General features: G+C 41.2%; 1 protein-coding gene across 1 annotated transcript in view; it reads right to left on the bottom strand.

The window, feature by feature from the left end:
• Positions 1-22644, bottom strand: part of CTNNA3 (catenin alpha 3) — a 968742-nt gene that overhangs the window by 902103 nt on the left and 43995 nt on the right. The window contains exon 4 of the mRNA XM_029911396.1: positions 16495-16614. Within this exon, the coding sequence (XP_029767256.1) occupies positions 16495-16614 (120 nt within the window). The remainder of the gene's footprint in view (positions 1-16494; positions 16615-22644) is intronic.

The raw sequence follows: 22644 nt of genomic DNA, 5'->3' as shown, positions 1-22644 counted from the left end.
CAAGGGGGCATTCATGAGAGGTGAGTGTACCCTGTTATATCATCATATGGATTTAGGAGATTTTAGATACTCAAGTTTGAAAATTCTGGTCTAAGCATTTTGTTTTCTTAAAAATCTTTGCCTATTTGCATCTTTTTATTGTTTAGGGTTGCGGGGGAGGGTAGGGGTGTTAAACCCGAGACTTTTTTTGCTAAATACTAAAAAAATAGTCAGGCATCAAAATGTAGTGATAATGCCTTTGGACAACTGCACCCATAGTAGAGTTCCAGGCATCCTTCAGCTTTAATCAGGAAATTGATCAGACCTGAGGGACACAAGACCCATCACAAATGGTGCAGCACAGTTAACAGGAGAAAAAGTTGTGCACCCTACTGGAATAAGTCCTATGCAACACGGCCCCCACCAAAATTTATGGAACAGTGCAAGGTACCCTTGGTGAGGAGCTGATGGGTCATTTGAGAATGAGGTAGCCAAAGTCCAGTTTCTATATCAGCAAATACTAGGGGGTCAAGAAGATAGCACTGAAGGTAACTAGAAAAACGTATTCGTAACTGAACTACACTTACTAATTTCTTGTTCATTTTTAATTTTTCCCATTATAGTTCAGTACAGTATTTGTTTCTCAACTGCAAGAGGCAAAGAACTTAAAGTTAAGGGTCTAGGTGGCCTTGGGAGAAATAGCTATTATAGTATCAGAGGGGTAGCTGTGTTAGTCTGAATCTGTAAAAAGCAACAGAGGATCCTGTGGCACCTTTAAGACTAACAGAAGTATTGGAGCATAAGCTTTCGTGGGTGAATGCCCACTTCATCAGACATCTGATTATAGTATTATTATAGTACATCTAGATGGCCTTGAGAGAAGTAACTATTATAGTACATTTTTCCCTTCAGGAACATGGGTTTCTTTGGTGGAAAGGCTGCCAAACAAAAATATGTACAGTAGAATCTGAGTTATAAACACCAGAGTTACAAACTGACTGGTCAACCACATATCTCATTTGGAACTGCAAGTACGCAATCAGGCAGCGGCAGAGACGAAAAAAAGTGCAAATACAGTACTGTGTTAAACTACTAAAAATATAAAGGGAAAGTTTAAAAAAAAGATTTCACAAGGTAAGGACACCATCTATGTGTTTGTTTCATTTAAATTAAGATGGGTAAAAGCAGCATTTTTCTTCTGCATAGTAAAGTTCCAAAACTGTATTAAGTCCATGTTAAATTGTAAATTTTTGAAAGAAAAACCATAACATTTTGTTCAGAGTGATGAACATTTCAGAGTTACGAACAACCTCCATTCTCTGTATGTTTGTTTTACTACAAGTGGCCACTTTCCACTGCCATCAAGCAGGGCAATTGCAGGCCAGATGTTATATCACCTTGAACTACACTTCTTCCATAGATGAAGGAATAGAGGAGCTGCTTCTTCAAGAGTAGTGGGGTAAGTGCACACAAATTGCCACTGACCTATGAACAGGAGCGCCGCCAGCTTTTTTGCCGCCCTAGGCGGCGGAAGGTCCCGCCCCCGAAATGCCGCCCCCGACAGAGGCGGCAGAAGATCCCACCCCCAAAATGCCACCCCCGACAGAGGTGGCGGAAGATCCGGCCGCCGCGGTCACCGCTCCCCAAATGTTAGCACCCTAGGTGACCGCCTAGGTCGCCTAATGGGTTGCACCGGCCCTGCCTATGAATCTCTTACTATAAAGATATTATACTTTTGTGGGTGTGAGGGGCAGAAATGAATGGAGTGGTTGCTGTCAGCTTTTATTATAAAGTTGGTTTCTTATTTGTTTTTAAATTTTGTTCCCTACCATGGGCAGGTGTTAATCTCTGCCTGGAAACAGACATTTTCAGCTTCACTTAATTGTTCCCAATCAAAGTGAGAGAGATAAGAAGCTGAAGCCAAAGGAGTTGTTTCAAGTCAGAAGAGCAGCTTCTACCTCTGGCTACAAACAGCTGAGCATCCATCATTTTGCAACAGTGCCTGTGTACCCGTTTGGTAGAGATGGGAAAAGAAGCCAAGAAGAGCATCTCAGTCCACTCCTGTATAGACCTACACAATAGATAGAAATAATACAGAGTACAACATCCAACTCTTCTTTTTTTTTTAAGCTAGTTATACCAGCTGTTCTCCTTGGTAACATATTCTCTGCATTAGCTACTCTTTTTCTGAGTATAATGCCTTTAGCACCTGGCTCCTTCTTAGCTCAGAGTGTTCCCTCTTCTAATGAAGAAAGCAACTAACTGCAAGGCTATCTTTTAGATTTCAATCGACATTTTGCCTGCTTGAATGAAACTTCTTTTCTTTTTAATGCTTCTTTCTTTAAACAACTACTGTCAACTCAGTTTAAGACCAAAATTTAGGTTTAAAAACAAAAGTGGCAATGGGTTAAAAACCCAATATAAATGGAAATTTTTACAATAAATTCAATGGAAATAGGATGAATTTAAACAGCCATATGCGATGCTGTGAGCCCAAACCAAAAAAAGCAAATGTGGCTGTTAGCAAAAGTGAAACCAACCAGTCTAGTTTATTTTTCAATTTTATTCAATTTGGGTAATATATTTAAATCTCTCATTTTTGTATTATTAGAAGTAAGCCATATATGACATTTTTGAATGTACTGTTTTGTCTCCAGAGTGTCTTGTTAAACTTTTATATAATTAATAGAACCCGGAAGAGGGCTGGGCATTTCACAGAAGTCCTAGAAAGATGCAGTTCCTACTTTAGAGAGCTTTCAGTCTAAAGCCAGGCATAACAGGGTGGTTTGCCCCAGGAGCTGGAGAGCCTGGGGCTAAGCCAGCCCGATTCCAGAATGAGCCCTATCTCTCGCCTGATCCCTTTTCAAGGTTAATAGTATTTGTATTAATTGCCAATTGATCAGAAGGTTCATGTCCCAGAATCAAGCTGCACAGAATTAAACCCAATAAGGTCAATATCTTACAGGGACCCTCGGGACCTATGGTAAGGACACTCACACTGAGGGCAAAAGAAAGCTTTAAAGATCTTTATTAAAATAAGGAATAAAGCCAGAAATGCTCCAAGCCACATAAAGAGATAGGAATAATACAGTATTGGTGATATCTGTGGTATTCTTTGCAAAAGCTCTTAGATTTGCATACTCACATGCCTCCCTGAGGACCTGGTGGTAAGAGACAAAGGACCAGCTCTGTCTCTAGCATGCCAAATGAGTCTGATGGTCCAGGTTTCTCACTGCCCAACAATAGAGCTGAAGGGTCAAAATGGTGGAAAGCTAATAACAGAAAAGCCAAAAGCTCCCTCTTCACAGTGGTTTGCCTTATTATAGGACCTGAGCACAATTATGAATATTGATGCTAATGCTCAGCCTTCTATGCCCAAATCTAACTTCCTCACCCACATAATATTGAGGTGTACTTATTCTATAGGTTAACATATTGGTGCTATTTTTACTCACTATCACACCCATCACTTCTTGCTTAAGCCAGTTTACGCTTATCACTTCCATGTGCCAAAGGTCACAGGCCTACGATACTTAACTATACTTATGCTAATTTACTTAAGCTAATGTCTTACAGGATACTGACCTGTAGGTTCCTTGCATTACTGCTGAACACAATAAAGGCAAGCTAGCCCTATGGGCTACACATATGGTGAATTGCCTGATTCATCTCAGAAAGAACAGTAAAGGGGAGAGGTAGACAGGATGCTCAGAGAAGTTGTAGTGGGAGCGCCATGCACAAGAGAACAAAGAAAGTTCTCCAGGCAGGGAGGTCTAGGATGGCATGTCTACACTACACATTAAGCCTGAGTTCCAACTCAGATTTGAGCCCAAGCCCCACTTCTGTCCACACACAAATCAGTCTGACTTGGGTCAGCAAGCACTCATGACCCTGGCCTGAGGACCCCACTAGGGAGCTGGATCAGAGACTCTGATCTAAGCCCTAGCATTTTGCAGCATGGCTGCAGCTCAAGCCACAGACCAGAGTCAGAAGGTCTGCGTAGTGAAGTATGGACTGTTAGCATGACTGTGAAACCCGGGTCCAGCAACTGTAAGCCCAGCTTCACAATTCAATGTGAATGCTCAAGCTGGGGCTTGGAGAGACCGAGTCCACAAGCCCATGTCCCACAGATCCAGGTTTACAATGTAATATAGACATATCCATAGGGACCCTGACTAAAACAGGGGAAGAGTAACAAGTGCTCCAGACAGGATGGCCTAGGAGAGACCCTGACTAAGCAGGGAAGTGACTGGGAGACCCAGAAGGGAACTTGAAAAAAAGGAGGTAGGAAGTGACCCAGGGAAAAACCACAGCAAAGGTAAAAGAGCAGACCCTAGCTGTTCAATACAGGTCTCTGGGCTGGAACTCAGAATCAAGGGTAGGAGTGGGTTGCCATACCAGCCCCAAGGAAGAGGGCATACAAGCCAACTGTAAAGGTTGTCAAGCCCAGCATGGGGGCAGCAGGCTGAGATAAAGACTGGCTGAGAAAGAGCCCTCAAGAAGGCGGAAGAATTTTTGTTTCTATTAGACATTTTTGGACTTTTAGTTTGGGGGTGAACTAAAGATGGAGACCCAGCTGAAGGGTTGAATTACCAGGCAGAGAAACCACCACAGCACTAGAGCAACTGTTGGCAGGGTCCACTAGACCAGCAAGAGATCTGTGATGCCATAGCTGGCCACAAAGGAGCAGCGAGTGGTGAGTCAATTCTGCTACATCCTGTTCCTGTGAACACTTACAAACATGATTAAGCACTTCAGTGCAATACCTCATATGCTTAGAAGTTAAGAACATTAAACATGTTTTTACTTTACATTACTCCTAATGGGGTAGAGTGCCTAAGGCTTTGGATAGACATCTTCAGGGGCTGTTGTAGCTATAAGCAAACTAGGCAGATGCAAATTTGGCCCAGCCACCCTATTCCTACCCACCCCCTGCTTGTCCTGGAATGATGGAGGGGTGGCTGGGCCAAACCTGAGTGAGCGATGCTGCCACCTCACACTTGGGGGCCCCCCTACTTCTACTATAATGATCAAAGTATATGAAGGCTCGCCATACCCCGTCCCACCCTCCCCTCCCAGTTAAGAACCTCTGTTCCAGGAGGTAGGAGTGGGGCGATACACTGAAGTTTTGCCTAGAGTGGCAGATTGAGTGACCTCTGCATCTTTTTAATTATTTTTCAAATTAATAAAAGTTTTCACGAAATAGAATAATCACTGTATTTGGGGATTAGTCATAATGAAATACCAATAGTCTGGCATCTCAGCTTGACTTTTCCTTCTGTAGCTGTATCAGAAGCAAATCTTTTAATGACCACTGTTTTAGACACGCTGAGCATTGTAGGGAAGGACCAGTTTCTTGTGCATTTTTCTCCACTCAAGACTCATTATTTCCCCTTTCTGTAAGTTAAATCACAAAATCCACTTCTAAGCATTTACGTGTCTTCCCACCACCACCCTATTATTCCTATATACTAAGTCCACTTAAGATTTACTGTGCACTTGGTTCCATGCTTTTGCAGAAAGTTATGGCTGGATAATTAAAATATTTAGAAGATCAAGTAGTCACTTTGCCAAACCAATCTAAGCATGGGGTCTTGTTACTTATGATTAGGGCTAGCTGGCCTCATTACGTCTCCTGAAGCTCACAAATCACAGAATACTTTTTCTTTAGGTCCTCTAATCCCTCTGACAGAGAGCCTGATCTCATAGTCCCTACTCTGGAAAATTCAATAGCCTTTTGAAGTCAACAATAATTTGCCCTTAGCACAGCTGCAGGAATGGGCATGGAAGTCCTGCTTTACCAGAGGCATTCTAAATTATATTGCCTCCCTCTTTGTACTGAATATTTCCTTCTTTCAATGTTCGTATCATCCAAAAAAATTCTACCACATCTCCCTTTGTTGCATGTCAAGAAAACAAATTAGTTCTAATACTGATCATTGTGGAACTGGCTCTCTTCTAGTCACATCTGTCCATCTTTCACTGCTGCAACTGCTCTCTGATTCCAGTTACCAAGATATCTCTTTATCCAATGTGCAACTCAACCCCACAGGTTACTCACTGACTTAATCAATTTTCCATATCATGGACTGCTGTTGGAGGCAAGGACAGCAAATGTGGTGAAGAGGGTATTTTCCATCTGCACCTGGTACTGGAATTGCAACTTTTTGTTTCAAATGGGGTTCTTTCTATGCTCTTCTGTGCAGACAAAGGCACAGAATTAGAAAACTGTGATGCCCTCTACCTGGGGTTACATCTTGGGCATCATTCAAAAGCTGAATGTCCAAAATGTGGCAGCCCATCCGTGAAGCTGCACTTTTTTGCATTGGGCAGAAGATGCCCTGGGGCCTCTGGGATTCACACTGGAATTCAAGGTGTAGGTTTTTACCTATAAACTTAAAAGCCTAGACTGGTTTGGGCAGCGAGAGACTGCCTCTTTCCTTGTTCCATGCTGCCACAGTTGCAATCAATGAAAGCAACTGAACTGGAGCTCCCTCATTACAGCATTCTCCATGAGGCTTCAGCACTGCAACATACATCCCCACTAGTCTTTATTTGCAAGCACAGGGAAAGGAGACAGGATGAGGGGAATTTGTTAACTGCAATATAATGGAGATATGGGATGGGAATTAGTTATGATGGTGTGGGTGGCATATTGGATTTTAGTAGTTCAGTGTAATTGCAGATTGTGTTTTAGATATTGGAAGGAAAGACCAGAACATAGCTAGTATCTCTATTTCATGTTATCCTGTTATCAACCTCAGTTCTCCTATGATGCCAGCTCTTACTGGGCATTAAAACACTAGTGCTTTCTGCCACTTGTGTGTGGAACAAACTCCCTCCTTCCCCCACCCCAGAAAAAAAATCCATAAATCAATATTATTTATCCTCTTTCAAATCTTTCCTTAAAAATCACCTCTGCCTAAGAAATGCTGCCTTTTGATAACATCTAGGCAGAAAATGAACTATACTGTATACACTGCTTGTCTATGCAAAAACATGCTCATCCCTTCTCCTCACCTGTTTGTTTCACCCATTTGCTGTGCTTTGTCATTAACCAAGATTATAAATTCTCTGTGCAAGGATGACTGTTTTACTACACATTTGTACAGTCCCAGGCATAGTGTGTAGCACTAGCTGGAAAAAATGACTTTATGCTTTTTTCCTATTGAAAAATGCTGTTTTGTCAAAACTGGAGCATTTCACAGAAACATATTGGTTTTCACAAACTTGAGTTAGGAAGTTTTCTCCTCAGGTTCAGCATGGAATTTTGAGGGTGAGACACTCACCCCAGAGTAGCTCACTTGGAATCTGGGAGAACCAGCATCAAGTGTCTACTTCAAATCAGAGCAGGGAATTAAACTTGTCTCTCATATCGCAGGTGAGCGCTTAAACACCAAGCTATTGGCTTTTTTTTAAATATATCTCAAAACATCTAAAATTTTGAAACCTCAAAATTTCACAAAACAAATTTTTTTCTGGCCTTTTTAGGCATTATTGCAATACAGGTAAACATTATGTTTTAAAAATTGAAATAAGATATATACACAGTACAATATCAGAAAAAGTAGCATTCATCAGTCTGTCCTATGATACTTGAAGAGGTTTTCCACTTTTGTAAATCATGCCATTTTAATATTACTTGTTCATCAGTTGTTGTAATTTAATGCTTAACTGAGGATCTCATTTCCTTTCTACTGTTTTAATCAAGTTTAGTTTCATTTAGCTTTCCTAGATACTTTCTTTAAATGTATTATCCATCCCTATCTTCCAGAGATTTTAAATGTAGCTGTTTAGAAATGGGTCTAAACTGGAACCATTTATTAAAACCTCTGTAAGTCACTGGTTCAGAAACAAATCCCAACTGAGCTTTTGCAAAACTACACCAAAATCCTTTCTCTCAGCTCATTGCCGTATCCCGCCACTCCGCCTCAGGTCCTTTTCCTTTTATCAAATAGCAGCTGTGAGAAGGGGTTTAGTGTAACCTTGTGTGCCTCTCTCAACCCCAATTTCAGCACTACAGCTTCTCCCCCAACCCCAGAAAATAAGCCCGTTTCACATTTCTTCTCTGTTGTTGTTTTTTTTTCCAAAAACTGAGGCCAAAAAATCATATTTTTTTTGCCATGATTTCTTCTAACAATGACTCACTCTTATCCTTTCTTGAAAGCTTGTACTAACCACTCGTTCCTTAGGTACAAAAGTGGTCTTCATTTCTTATACCTCCTTTTTTAGTCATGTTGGTGGCTCAAAGGGAGGGCAGAATTTTGCCCAATTTCTCAGGTACAAAATGATCACTTGCTTAGAGGAGGAGATTTTACAAAGGCATAAAGGGCAGTGAAGTGCCTGACTGCCATTGACTTTCAAACTTGGACTTTTTTTAAATACTTACTGCACATGGAACATTATATATAAACTGTGGAGAGCTGATACTATGCCAAGAAGGGATCATGAGAAATTAGATCCATGGAAATACAAAATTTTTTACAACTCAGGCTGTTTTCTTTACATAAGCTAGGTTCTTTATGCCAGAAATATTAGACAAACAAAGACTGGGAATTTCAAAGGAGTAAAAGGGAGTCAGGTATCAGGTGTGACAATTTGGGAATCTGTCTGTACAGTTTATGAATATTGGTTGATATAATGGAGTTACTGTATCAGCAATGCTTGTCTGTGTATCCATCATGGGTCAGCAGGTTGGTGTCATGTCCTGGAACAGGACAAAGAGAAGGTACCTCAGATTAATGATGGTCCTTTGATCACAATAGTATGCTAAAAAGCAGCTGCATCTTTGGAAACACAGTTTCATCTTAGCCTTCTGGAAGGAGGGGAGAAGGTAAGAGCAGTGTAAATTGCCCAGGGACAGAACAAAAACAGCCAGGTGATCAGAAGGTTTTTTAATAAAGAAACACACAGAAACAGGGGAATCAGACAGGAACACAAAGCATTAGACTGGAGAGAGCAAGGTCACAGAAGCTGGGAGACCCAATGACAGAAGCCATCCTGCATGTAACTGCCTGTGTGAGATAAGGGACACCCTGCCTGTCTGCCTAAACTCAGATGCCCCCTCCCCTCCCACCCCCCCAAGGGAGGGTGAACACATATAGGGTTTGCTGTTTTATATTTTCTATGATTAAGTAAAAGAGCAGTAGTGTGTTAGATTTGCGCAAAGTGTCTGAGGGCATGTTATATACTTTACAACTATTGCATGCCCCTGGAGAGAGTTGAACTGTAAACCAGAAGCTTCACACCTGTCAGTAGAGATCAGGGAGAGAGTATGTGTAAATACAGGGGTGTCTGAAGATTTGATATTGCACCCCCAGGAACTAGACAGCTGGTCAGCAGGTTCCAGAAAGGTCTGCTCCCCAAGCGTGTGTTTAGGGCCCCACAATTATGCAGTGGCTGGACTCCATTCCAGGCTCTTGGATAGCACAGGCCACAGAATTTCACCCAGTGATTCCAGCATCTAGCCAATTTACTTGTGTTTGTATTAGTACATAGATTTTAGAAAGACATCCAGTCTTGATTTAAAGTCCCTTACTAAGATGTTCCAATGGTTAGTTACCTCCACTGTTAAAACAGTCTTGATTTCCAGTTTGAACTTTTTTGACTTCCAACTCCTAGCCATTTGATCTTGTTATGCCTTTGTCTGCTAGATTAAAGAATCCCCTAGTATCAAGTACCTACTTCCCCTTGTAGATATTTTTAAGTCTTAACCTTCTTTCAAGAAACTGAAGAGATTGAGCTCCTTAAGGCTAGGTCTACACTACAGCGGGGGGTCGACCTAAGATACGCAACTTCAGCTACGTGAATAGCGTAGCTGAAGTTGCGTATTTTAGGTCGACTTACCTGGCTGTGAGGACGGCAGCAAGTCGACCGCTGCCGCGCCGCCATCGACTCCGCTGCCGCCTCTTGCCGCGGTGGATTTCCGGAGTCGACGGCAGAGCGATCAGGGATCGATTTTATCGTGTCTTCACTAGACGCGATAAGTCGATCCCCAATAGCTCGATTGCTACCCGCCGATCCGGCGGGTAGTGAAGACGTGCCCTGAGTCTTATCGTAATGCCTGTTTTCCTGGTGGCAAATTATTTTTGTACCTCTGCTTTGAATCCGCTCCAATTTTTCAATATCCTCTTTAGAGTGTTGAACCCAGAAATGGGCATATCACAATAATACTATCACCAAAGCCATATATAAAGCAGTTGGGGGCTGAGTTCTTTTGAAAATTTGGCCCCAGTTCTAGGTGCAGAATCTTTTGATGTCTGCCCCTCACCTGAATGCATCTGAAAAAGCAGAGTGAAAAATGTATGTTTATTCTCTTTAAACAAATAGAAATACTGGATCTCAAGACTAAGGTAAACTGTTCCTATTGTCTGAGTTTTACAGCGTACCTTCAGTCTAAAATTAAGCATTTTAAGAAGTAAATTGGCCTGTTTGCACATAAAAACTTATATAGTGCTGCACATCATGCACTTCTCTGGAACCAAGACAAAAATGAAGAACAATTTGACAGTGTTGCTCCATCTTCTGGAAGTATTATTTCCCACAAAGTAATTTACTGTGTGCTATAAATTATCTCCTGTAATAATTAATGCTTCAAGTTTTATCTGAAACCTTTTTTAAACCTTTCTTTACATATGAATGGACAGTACATGATATGAAGAATAAAAATTGCATATTTAAATAATTCATCATAAATTAACTCTCTTTCTATATATATCTTAAAAGCTCTTTCCTGGCATATTAGCCTGAGGGCATACAATGAAAAATCAAACAAGTAACTTAACAGCTATATCGGAATGGTGTGATTTTTTTTTTTTTTTTTTTTACGTTTTAAAGTTCTGTTGTCAGCTGTTATGTTACACTATTACCGGAGACGTAAGAGCAGAAACAGAACTTCCTTTGAATTTGAGCCAACAGTGCTACAGGCATGCTAAAGGCATTACTAACATTAAGAACATCAACTGCTGCAATAATATTTCAATCTGACAAATACTAGGTACCACTGAATTTAATACATAATATCCATTTGTATTTGCATGTGACAAAATGATCTTGCACTATTATTGGCCAGTGAACCATTGGTAGGAACAGGGTCCGATAAAAGAGAGGGTGAATGCTTACAAAATTTCCTGAGACATTCACACTTATTCCACACTTAACACAGCATTTGGGAGACCCTTCCTTCTCTTCAGGCTACACTGTAGGAAGGCAGCTAATGAACCTGAACTGCCTTCCTGCAGTCTCAAACCCAAATGCCTCCTGCTGCAGAAAGCAACCTCCCTCACTGAAATTATCAAAGAAGTTAGATTGTCTGGCCAGTATCATGTCAGAGAAGAAAGTGACACACATACCAGCTCCCTTGACAAAGCTCAGCCCTGTTTGCAAAATTGGAGATTCTGAAAGCACTGAGGAAAGGCTGAGCTGGCACATGCCAAAAGTTTTGTCTGTCTTAGTTATTGAAAGCCAAAGAGGAATTCCCAGGTCCACTGCTGACAGAGGTAATCAACTCTTTAGAGAGAGCTACCCTGAAGTGGAAGACATTCTGACTGATTCTGAAGAAAATATCACTTAAGAGACCTTAGCACCCTGATCTTTATCTACCCTTGTGATCGCAACGTAAGTAGTTTGGTCAATGGCAGTTTAAAAAAAAATGACATTACAAATGTCCTCTTAAAACAAGCTGTTTTTTAGTATCTGTCCTAAAAACTTCAAAATCATTGTTTCCATTTCTATATTGCAATTACAGGTCTTCTCTGGTTTTCTCACTCCTAAGAAATAAGGACAGAAGCAGACCAAAAAAAAGCAAATTTAAAAGAAAGATTCATCAGTCTCACTGTGAAAGTTCTTCTGTGTTATTGTACCTCATGAAGATTAATTTCCATATTGTAGAGAACTTCTGGTTCATTCCCCCAATAGAATCACTGAATCAGTATCTTACCAACAGGACTGGGTGTCGTTTTACAGCACTGAGAGTGATATATAAACTGTTAGCTATTAGAAGTGGACCTGAACTGGAAAACTAGATTCAAATATCACTTAAATGTGAAGAAGTTCAGATTCTGATCAGGTCTGAACTTGTGGGGTTTGGTCTGATTTCTAATGGCAGCCTCTTCCCAAATAGACTATTCTATTTTCCAGGCAAAAAGCAATCAAAGTGTATTCTGTGGGTAGGAGATTAGACAGCTCTCACTCTGCAGGTTCTCCTGTAAATCCTACCAAGAATTATGTTATATTGGCTGATGGAAACCGGTTCAGCAGTAGCATACGCAAAAAACAGAACTCAAATGTACAAATATGGACAAAATCTTTGACGTGCTGGGTAAAGGGGTGCAATGTACACCCTCACCCTTTATGCAATGGTCTTCTCCGATTGAAATGAGGAACACATTTTATGACTAATATCTTTAATAAGAGACGTAGTTTTGGAGAAGGAAATTAAATGTAGAGATGAAAGATAGCAGGAAAGGATATTGAGGAGATGCTTGTGGCCCAGACTGGTGGGCAAGGGTGGCAAGACAGTCTCAAAATGTTTTGGAAATACAGACTAATGAGACCAGAGACTGTGGGGAGATTCCAGGAAATGCAAGAGTAAACCAGGGTCTGTGAATAGAAGAGAAGCAGAGAAACCAAATGCCAACCCAAGGAGAAATGAAGTGTGTAACTAAAGAGTCTGCTAGGGAATGAGGGATTTATTATGTGACATTAAATGGAACTTTGCAAGGCAAAGAGTGAGAATTCAGAGTAAAGAGATAATTGCAATTAAAGTGCAGTTCTACTCTGAAGGTGCCAATTCTATAGTCACTCATCTCACTCAGATATGCTCCCTGAGCCCTTACAGATGAGACCTTTATTATGCTCAACATAAATTATGAGATCAGATAGCAAACCCATTAGAAGTGGAAACAGACATTATTCATTACTAGAAACCGCACCTTCTAGCTATTGAGTGGCCTTATATCAAAGGGGCACAAAATCTGTATACTATCTCACTACAGCTGGTCAAAACACAGGATTTCCATCTCATGTGAGATTCTGACATTTTAAAGTTTTTCATTCTCAATTAGAAAAAAATATCAAAATTTTGTTTTGGAAAAAATGTGTTGTGGATTGTGTGTTCTCAGTTTTTATATTTTTACATTATTTCATGACATGTCAGTTGTGCATTTTATGCACTACTACTATTTTATGTCATTATGACATGTCAGTAGTAGTTGAAATATTTCTATTTTATTTTTATTTTTAAAGACATTAAAGGCGGCAGGTACTGAATGAACATCTTTTCTAGATCAAGTGTGTTCTGTTTGTTTTGAAATGGAACAGTTTGACAGTACTACTACTGCCATGTCATAAAATGTCAAAAATATAAACATGAAAAAAACTTAAATTTGAAACAAAATTTCAGAATTCCAAAGTCAAATTTTTCCCAACACACAAAGTTTGTTTTGAAATTTCTTTCATGGAAAATTGTCAAAATCAATACAATTTTGCGAACATTTCTGTTTTGTCAAACTAGGAAACACCATCTATCATCATAGTGAAACACACCCAGGCAACTTGCTCCTTGCCTTGCCCAACACAAGAACAAGTTATTCATGTTTTCAGATACAATCAGCCTCTGAACCTTTTCCTAAATTTTAAACAATCTAATCAATTTTCTTATTTAAACGCATACTGTAACTGATTTTCCCTGAAACAAGTCAGGAAGTAAATTTGACAACGCTGACACCTAGTGGTAACATTAAAAGATCAGAACTAAAATAAAACCATTATCCCACTCCTTCAATATATTACCAAATATAAAAAGCTCAGAAAGATTTTAAAAGGTTGCAAAAATATGAACAAAACTACAGAAGCTATTATGAAAACTAAAGTTTCTAAATCAGTCATGGAAAGGTTATAGAAAATAGCTCTATATACAGTTTAACAATTGTCTTTGACCTTGATCCTGCAATCACTTGCACATGATTGATATAAAGCATGTGAGTAGTCCAATTTAAGTCATATGGGATCTAATCTTGAAAATTATTTTTTTTTAATTAATTTGGGATTTTGAATTTAAAATACATTAACTGTTTATGTGGAGCAGTCATGTACATCAAGATTTGATACCATTAACTTCTAGGGGTGCAGGTCAGAACTTAAATCACTTTATTATCAAACATAAACTTTATTATCCAGTATACAGCACTCATGTTTTCCACATGATACCAAATTACTGTTCTGTCTTAGCAAACTATTGTTTCTTTTTCATGTCAGGTGGTATATAAGAAGACTTTGTGTTGTAATAACTGCAGAAGGCTCTGAGGTGTTCCATGGAACCCTGGAGTTTTCTGTAGCTTCCCTGTCAGAACCTTATTTTCATGAGTAGTCACAGTGACTTTGCCAAACTACCCTTATGACCCATTAATCTATATGCACTACTTATTGTTTTATAGTGGCACCTTACACCCTTTAGATGCTTGATGTCCCTGCTAAATCCTACCCCCTTCTCTGTGTCAGTTCTGGAAGTGGAACAGACTTATGCTGAAATCCAAAGTCACCTAATACAAGGTTACTCATATTTAATGTAAAACAGAGAACATATCAATTTGTCTCCCTGAATGATGGCACACATAGATTCATAGATTCATAGATTCTAGGACTGGAAGGGACCTCGAGAGGTCATTGAGTCCAGTCCCCTGCCCACATGGCAGGACCAAATACTGTCTAGACCATCCCTGATAGACATTTATCTAACCTACTCTTAAATATCTCCAGAGGTGGAGATTCCACAACCTCCCTAGGCAATTTATTCCAGTGTTTAACCACCCTGACAGTTAGGAACTTTTTCCTAATGTCCAACCTAGACCTCCCTTGCTGCAGTTTAAGCCCATTGCTTCTTGTTCTATCCTTAGAGGCTAAGGTGAACAAGTTTTCTCCCTCCTCCTTATGACACCCTTTTAGATACCTGAAAACTGCTATCATGTCCCCTCTCAGTCTTCTCTTTTCCAAACTAAACAAACCCAATTCTTTCAGCCTTGCTTCATAGGTCATGTTCTCAAGACCTTTAATCATTCTTGTTGCTCTTCTCTGGACCCTTTCCAATTTCTCCACATCTTTCTTGAAATGCGGTGCCCAGAACTGGACACAATACTCCAGCTGAGGCCTAACCAGAGCAGAGTAGAGCGGAAGAATGACTTCACGTGTCTTGCTAACAACACACCTGTTAATACATCCCAGAATCATGTTTGCTTTTTTTGCAACAGCATCACACTGTTGACTCATATTTAGCTTGTGGTCCACTATAACCCCTAGATCCCTTTCTGCCGTACTCCTTCCTAGACAGTCTCTTCCCATTCTGTATGTGTGAAACTGATTTTTTCTTCCTAAGTGGAGCACTTTGCATTTGTCTTTGTTAAACTTCATCCTGTTTAACTCAGACCATTTCTCCAATTTGTCCAGATCATTTTGAATTATGACCCTGTCCTCCAAAGCAGTTGCAATCCCTCCCAGTTTGGTATCATCCGCAAACTTAATAAGTATACTTTCTATGCCAATATCTAAGTCGTTAATGAAGATATTGAACAGAGCCGGTCCCAAAACAGACCCCTGCGGAACCCCACTCGTTATGCCTTTCCAGCAGGATTGGGAACCATTAATAACAACTCTCTGAGTACGGTTATCCAGCCAGTTATGCACCCACCTTATAGTAGCCCCATCTAAATTGTATTTGCCTAGTTTGTCGATAAGAATATCGTGCGAGACCGTATCAAATGCCTTACTAAAGTCTAGGTATACCACATCCACAGCTTCTCCCTTATCCACAAGACTCGTTATCCTATCGAAGAAAGCTATCAGATTGGTTTGACATGATTTGTTCTTTACAAATCCATGCTGGCTGTTCCCTATCACCTTACCACCTTCCAAGCGTTTGCAGATGATTTCCTTAATTACTTGCTCCATTATCTTCCCTGGCACAGAAGTTAAACTAACTGGTCTGTAGTTTCCTGGGTTGTTTTTATTTCCCTTTTTATAGATGGGCACTATATTTGCCCTTTTCCAGTCTTCTGGAATCTCTCCCGTCTCCCATGATTTTCCAAAGATAATAGCTAGAGGCTCAGATACCTCCTCTATTAGCTCCTTGAGTATTCTAGGATGCATTTCATCAGGCCCTGGTGACTTGCAGGCATCTAACTTTTCTAAGTGATTTTTAACTTGTTCTTTTTTTATTTTATCTGCTAAACCTACCCCCTTCCCATTAGCATTCACTATGTTAGGCATTCCTTCAGACTTCTCGGTGAAGACCGAAACAAAGAAGTCATTAAGCATCTCTGCCATTTCCAAGTTTCCTGTTACTGTTTCTCCCCCTTCACTAAGCAGTGGGCCTACCCTGTCTTTGGTCTTCCTCTTGCTTCTAATGTATTGATAAAAAGTTTTCTTGTTCCCCTTTATTCCTGTGATCTGTTACCCATAGATAAAAGCATCTTTCTCTACCCAGAGATTCTGTGCCCTACCACTAAGTTTCCATATTCTTACCTGTTGACGTCTGTAGGCCAAATAATCTAGATTTTCCAGATCTTTCCCAAGCTTCTGGTAGGTTTTCTGTAGTTCAGATTTACTAGACACGTTTCGTAGAGACTCATATGTTCTTTGAAACTGTGATGGTACAAGAAACAATGTCATCATTCACATAAATATTGTCTATATAGCTCCATTAGTTAGTGTTTTTTTTTTAAAAAAACATACTAACATTACAGGCTCTGTTATATTCTCAGATATGCAAGAATACATTGCCACAACTCTTGAAAAGTCTATGCTGTGAGCACTTGGATATAGGGAAATATGTAGAGTCCTGGATTTGAAGTTTATAGTTTGGAATTTCTGAAGACACAATTAGAGATTGTCCCTAGCCCAGAAGTTCTGATCCTCACCTAAACTACCCCAAAATCTGGGTGGTGTTCAGATCCAGGGTTGTAATTTTTTTCTCCTTTTTAAATAAAAAGAACACATACATGTTTCCTCATAGATCATGAATTCCCCCAACCTACCAAATATAAGCAGTTTCTTCCTCAACACTCTCCCAGAAGACTCTTGGAGAATACTCATCTCTAACATGTAGTGGTGTGGTAAGGATGAAAAAACACCTCTTATTATCTTGTAAGATGGTGCTGATTGAGTCCACTCACATGGAGCAGTTTGCAGGACTGAAGTCTAAGCAACTTGCATAAGATGTCATACTATAGGAAAACTGTAGGAGCTGGGGATTGAACCTAGTTCTTGATTTACTGTGTAAGTATATTAACCACCTCTTTCCTATGCAGATGATTAACAGATGTATATCACAGTAGACATGTATGACATGTCACATAGAGACTAAAGACACAGACCGTGACTCCAGAGCTTACAAAATACTAGCGAGACATACCTGGCATGACTAAGAAAAGAACATGGGGTGGGGGGGAGATAGGACTTTACACAAACAATGAGTCTCCTTGCTCAATTTGGTGTACACTGTATTACTTCCAACTTTAAAATTATTTTTACTGTACAATTTATTAATATGTATAGTAAAGCAGCAGCCACAGACCCTAATTAGGAGCAGAACCCTGTGTGCTAGCCGCTGTACAAACAAAGGAAGACATGGTCTGTGTATGAACAGCTTACAGTTTTAGACAAACATTAGGCTAAGGGTGTAGAAGAGGGAGGGGACACGTTCTAGTATACATTTTCTTTTATTCATTATTTAAAATTCTGAAATTACACAAAGAAATCAATAAATGAAAAATGCTAAGCACAAAGTGTCATTCCCATTTCTTCAGGTGGGAGAACTGAGGGACAGAGAGGTGAAGTGACTTGACCAAGCCCACACAGGAAGTATTTAGATGTTTTGTATCACAGTAGGAGTGGGTTCTGAGGAGCAAATGATTACATAGCCTACAAGTTCAGGGAAGCTCATTGGTCCATCTAGGATCATACATTGTAGATAAGTGGCCTATCAAGACCCATATCCTGTCCCAGCAATGGCTGATACCTCAGAGGAAAGTGAAAATCTTTCATAGCCCACTGCACCAGTTGTTTAATGTTGTACATAGGGGAAAATATTCCCCTCACAATCCTGGAGCTGAGATATGCTCTAGGATTACACAAGATTTGAGGCAGTCTTGCCATTAAGGCAGTGGACTATAGACCACAAGATGTGTGTTAGATTCCTGGCTCTGCCACAGCCTTCTTGTAATCTTCCGCAAGTCACTTCACCTCTTTCTTCTGCAGTTCACCATCTGTAAATATACTGAAACATTCTGTTATTATGGTGATGAACACGATAGGAGAGCCTAAAATAGTTACTAGTTTGCATCAAAGGAGTAGCAGTATCAGTGATCAAATGTACACCCCTTTAATAAACCCGAAGTGGCTCAGTATGCTGCAGCAACCAGCCTTACAGATTCATTGCATGCTACAAGTTTTATTTGTTCCATTTCTTGTATGTAAATGAATACAGTGCTTGTAACATCTACACAATCTGCAGCACTGGAGAATGAAGCACTGCATTTAAATAGCTCAAAGTAAGAAATTGCCACTTGCAGGTTGTTGTTTTTTGGTTTGGTTTGGTTTGGTTTGGTTAAATAGTGTTTAAGAAGAAGTTCCCTCTACTGGATGATCCCTGTGACAACACTCATGACAGGTACCTCAGGGTATCTGTATATGATTGAGAGAAGACAGGGAGTGAGACATACCCTGTTCCCTTGACATTTTTCTATCTCACATCCATTGTAAAAACTGCAATTTGGTGCCTCGCCTCTGGCCTAGAATTCCTTGAACTTGCAACACTTTGCATTCATTAATTCACACTATAAGCATTAGAGCATAACTTTAGTTCAGGTCAGACTGAACGAGACCATCTACAACAGGGGTGGGTAAACTTTTTGGGCCGAGGGCCACATCTGGGTGGGGAAATTGTATGCAGGGCCGGGGCAGGGGGTTGGGGTGCGGGAGGGAGTGTGGGATGTGGGAGGGGGTGCGGTGTGCAGGAAGGAGCTCAGGGCAAGGGATTGGGGCAGAGGAGGGGTGTGGAGTGTATGAGGGGGCTGAGGGCAGGGGGTTGAGGTGCAGAAGGGGTGCGGAGTGCAGGAGGGGGATCAGGGCAGGGGTACAGGAGGGGTGCAGACTGCGGAGGGGGCTCAGGGGGTTGGGGTGCACAGGGGTGCAGGGTGCAGCAGGGGTCTCAGGGCAGGGAGTTGGGGTGCAGGAGGGGTGCGTAGTGCAGCCAGGGAGTTGGGGGGGCAGGGGGCAGGAGGGGTTCAGGCTCCGGGGTGGCAGCTGCACGCACTGCGGCCAGGGCAGGCTCCCTGCATGCCTGCCCTGTCCCCGGCCCCGCACCGCTCCAGGAAGTGCTGAGGCCCCTGGGGGAGGGGGGGCAGAGGGCTCCGGGTGCGCTGCCCTTGCCGCGCCTCCAGGTACCTCCCCCGAAGCTCCCATTGGCCGTGGTTCCCCATTCCCGGCCATTGGGAGCTGCGGGGTGCGGTGCCTGGAGGCAAGGACCCGGGGGCCACAGGGACGTTGGGCTGGCCGCTGCTGAGAGCGGTGCGGGGCCCGCAGCGCCACAGGGGGCAATCCCGCGGGCCGGATCCAAAGCCCTGAGGGGCCAGATCCGGCCCACAGGCCATAGTTTGCCCACGACTGATCTACAATGACTTTTCCTATGTGCAGGTAAGAAACCATGAGTATTGTAGCTGCACCAGTTCAACAGGTACCTGAACACCAAACCACAACATAGTGGTCCACATGTGGATGTTACCCGAAAGCTTCCATTGACAGTCGCAAAGCTGAATAGTATGGGAAGGGGTCTTTCGAGAGTCTAGAATACACTAATGAAATGATCATAAGGTGTAGTCTTTGCATGGAGCAAAGAAACAGTTATCTAAAATGGTGTCAAGGCACTAGACCACAAAAATACAAGCAAAGCAATAGATCATTTCATGCAACAACTATTTCTTGCACAGGGAAGGTGGGACAATAGGCGCCTATATAATACAAAGCCCTGAATATCGGGACTGTCCCTATAAAACCAGGACATCTAGCCATCCTAACTGGGGAGGTCTCCTATCATATCACTATCTCTGCAAGCCCATGCACTATATCTTACACCCTGCAGGGGCCCCACAGATTAATAATGCATCAAGCCAAAAACCTCTCACTCCAGATCATAATATTAGGAGCCTCCTGTGTCTGGTAATGAGACTGCAGGGATCAGTGACTCACTTCTAGTGGGAAAAAACATGCGTATAAAACTGTAAGGCTAGCTCTCCTCAGGAGGCTAAATATCCAAGAAATAGCCCCAAGAGACTATAACGCTGGCAGCGATATTCCACGACAGTGGAAGAGACATCTTTCTCAAGAAGAGAGTGGAAGAAAAAACAGTGTTTTCCCTCAAAATAAAAATATACAAATAAGCTAACTATAAGCAAATGAATACAAGTTTGTCCTGTTCTCAGAAGGATTCAGTGATGTGACTGTGACAAAGGTTATAACCATTTTTAAATCTACAAGGCACATACAATCTACCTACATCTCTCAAGCTATCATGGTCCGGTTCAAGTCTTTCTTCCTCCAAGAAACTTTCACATGTATTGTTCTGAGATGGGGGAGGGGAGAAGAGTCCAGCCCCCTCTCTCCCAACTTTCTGTTAATTATTTAAATCATCAGCGGTAAACAGAAATAAAACAGTTTTTAGATTTTCCTCATTACTTCACCAAGATAGACACAGCCCAGTCCCTAGAAGTCCAGGAGAAGTACCTTGATCGTTTCCTTTACCTAAAGACTTCCCTGTCTCTTTTTTCTCTGAAAGGAAACTTGCTATTTCTTTTTAAGCCTCTTGATTACATACAAGGTGCAGCTGTCTTAAAGGAGTTAGGTTTGATAGGATCCAGCTGAGCATTCTCTATTTTTCCCTGAGCAGATGAAGAAACTCCCCTGGGATCATGTGGCACCTGTAACACTCCTGAACCATTGTCTGGTTTGATGACACTTCTTATGAAGCAAGCTGGATTGGGAGGGTATCATGACAATGAGGATCTTACTGCCTATCAGGTTTTACTGCCTATCAGGTTACCATAAATAACTTTATAGCACTTTTCAAAATACACAGGCTTCCCTTTTGATTGGGTCCATGAACAGTACTACACTCCTTGTGTAATAAAAAACAAAATCAACAATCATAAAACTTGAGCCAGAGTAAGAGGAAACAGCTGTTTTGGTAATAACACACAAAAAGTGGATATCACATCATCTAGGAACCAAGCATCCATTGTCAAGATAATGACAAATGAACACGGAATATCTCCCAAGTAGGAAACAAGATGAACTTGTAACAAGGGCCTTAAAATAAATGGAACAATTTTCACAATCCCATTTTGGGTAACATTAAGCACTTGGAACATCAAATGTGATTCTGGAACAGATGATGGTCTAGGTGGTAAGCTAATTAGGACAGTGTTGTCAATATTGTCTCTTCATATGCAGGATGTTGGAGATCTAGCATAGTGTGGGCATTAACTGAAAATGGAAGATATTCTCAGTGATCGTATGGTCACCCCTTGGACTGTGATTATGGTTCCATTTATCTGAAAACTTGACTTAAAGTTAGGGCATGGAGAGTTTATTCTGTGTTCAAATTCTTTACCCCCAGCCTTTAATAATGATGGTCAAAAGTCTCTATATATTTCAGCTTGCCTCTGCATTTTCTGTTAAAGTCTTTGTTTCGTTGATTGTCATGGGAGCTTGGTTTGGCTGTTGCAAGAAAATTAATTCATAATATTGGCATTGGCAGAATATCAGTCATACAATGGGGAGTTTCCCTGTAGTTTCTTAAGAACCAGTTTAATTCTTTTATGTAATGCTGTGTTCCAGCTACCATCAATAGCAACTTTTCCAGAATCCTCATAAAACAGTCTGGTGAAGTTCAAGGTTGTTCAAATCTCAGGTTTTGGTTAATGCCCATCTCTAATGTGAACCTGAGGTATTCTGGCAAAAAACTTGGCACAGTCCATATTTTTGAAGAATGGAGTTTTAGGAATATCATACACAACTCTTTGTCCAGATTTAGCAGGACTCCCTTGGCAAAGATGGCAATCACAGTATGATAAATCAGAATAATCAGCAGCAAATCACCAGCTGACAACCACATAGGAAGTCACCAAAATCCAAGACAACTGCTAACAAAGATAGATCAGATAGTTTAAACAAAGGGGGCACAGTGTTTTCCAATGCTGCAGCTAGAACAGACATGATTTGATGCAGTATTCCAGACTATTATGATAGCTTTGGCTGGGAATCACAATTTTTACTGAAGCAGCTGATTTGTCTTTACAAATCCTAGTGTCCCAGGAGAGAATGAAATGCACATTTGTTTCAGCACCTTCAGTTGTTGTACAGGTAGCACATGCAGACTGTATGAACATTAGAACGGCCATACTGGGTCAGACCAAAGGTTCATCTAGCCCAGTGTCATGTCTTCCGACAGTGGCTTATGCCAGGGGCTCCAGAGGGAATGAACAGAAGAGGTAATCATCAAGTGATCCATCCCCTGTTGCCCATTCCCAGCTTCTGGCAAACAGAGGCTAGGGACAGGGGCGGTGAGTTGTATGGGCCCGTGGTGCCTGGGCTCCAGCAATATTCAGGGCCCGGGGG

Source organism: Terrapene carolina, unplaced genomic scaffold (assembly GCF_002925995.2).
Source record: "Terrapene carolina triunguis isolate 2854851 unplaced genomic scaffold, T_m_triunguis-2.0 Scaffold95, whole genome shotgun sequence".
In the NCBI taxonomy this organism is placed as follows: Eukaryota; Metazoa; Chordata; order Testudines; family Emydidae; genus Terrapene; species Terrapene triunguis.
The sequence above is the reverse complement of the archived record's forward strand: the minus strand, read 5'-3'. Positions and strand labels throughout refer to the sequence as shown.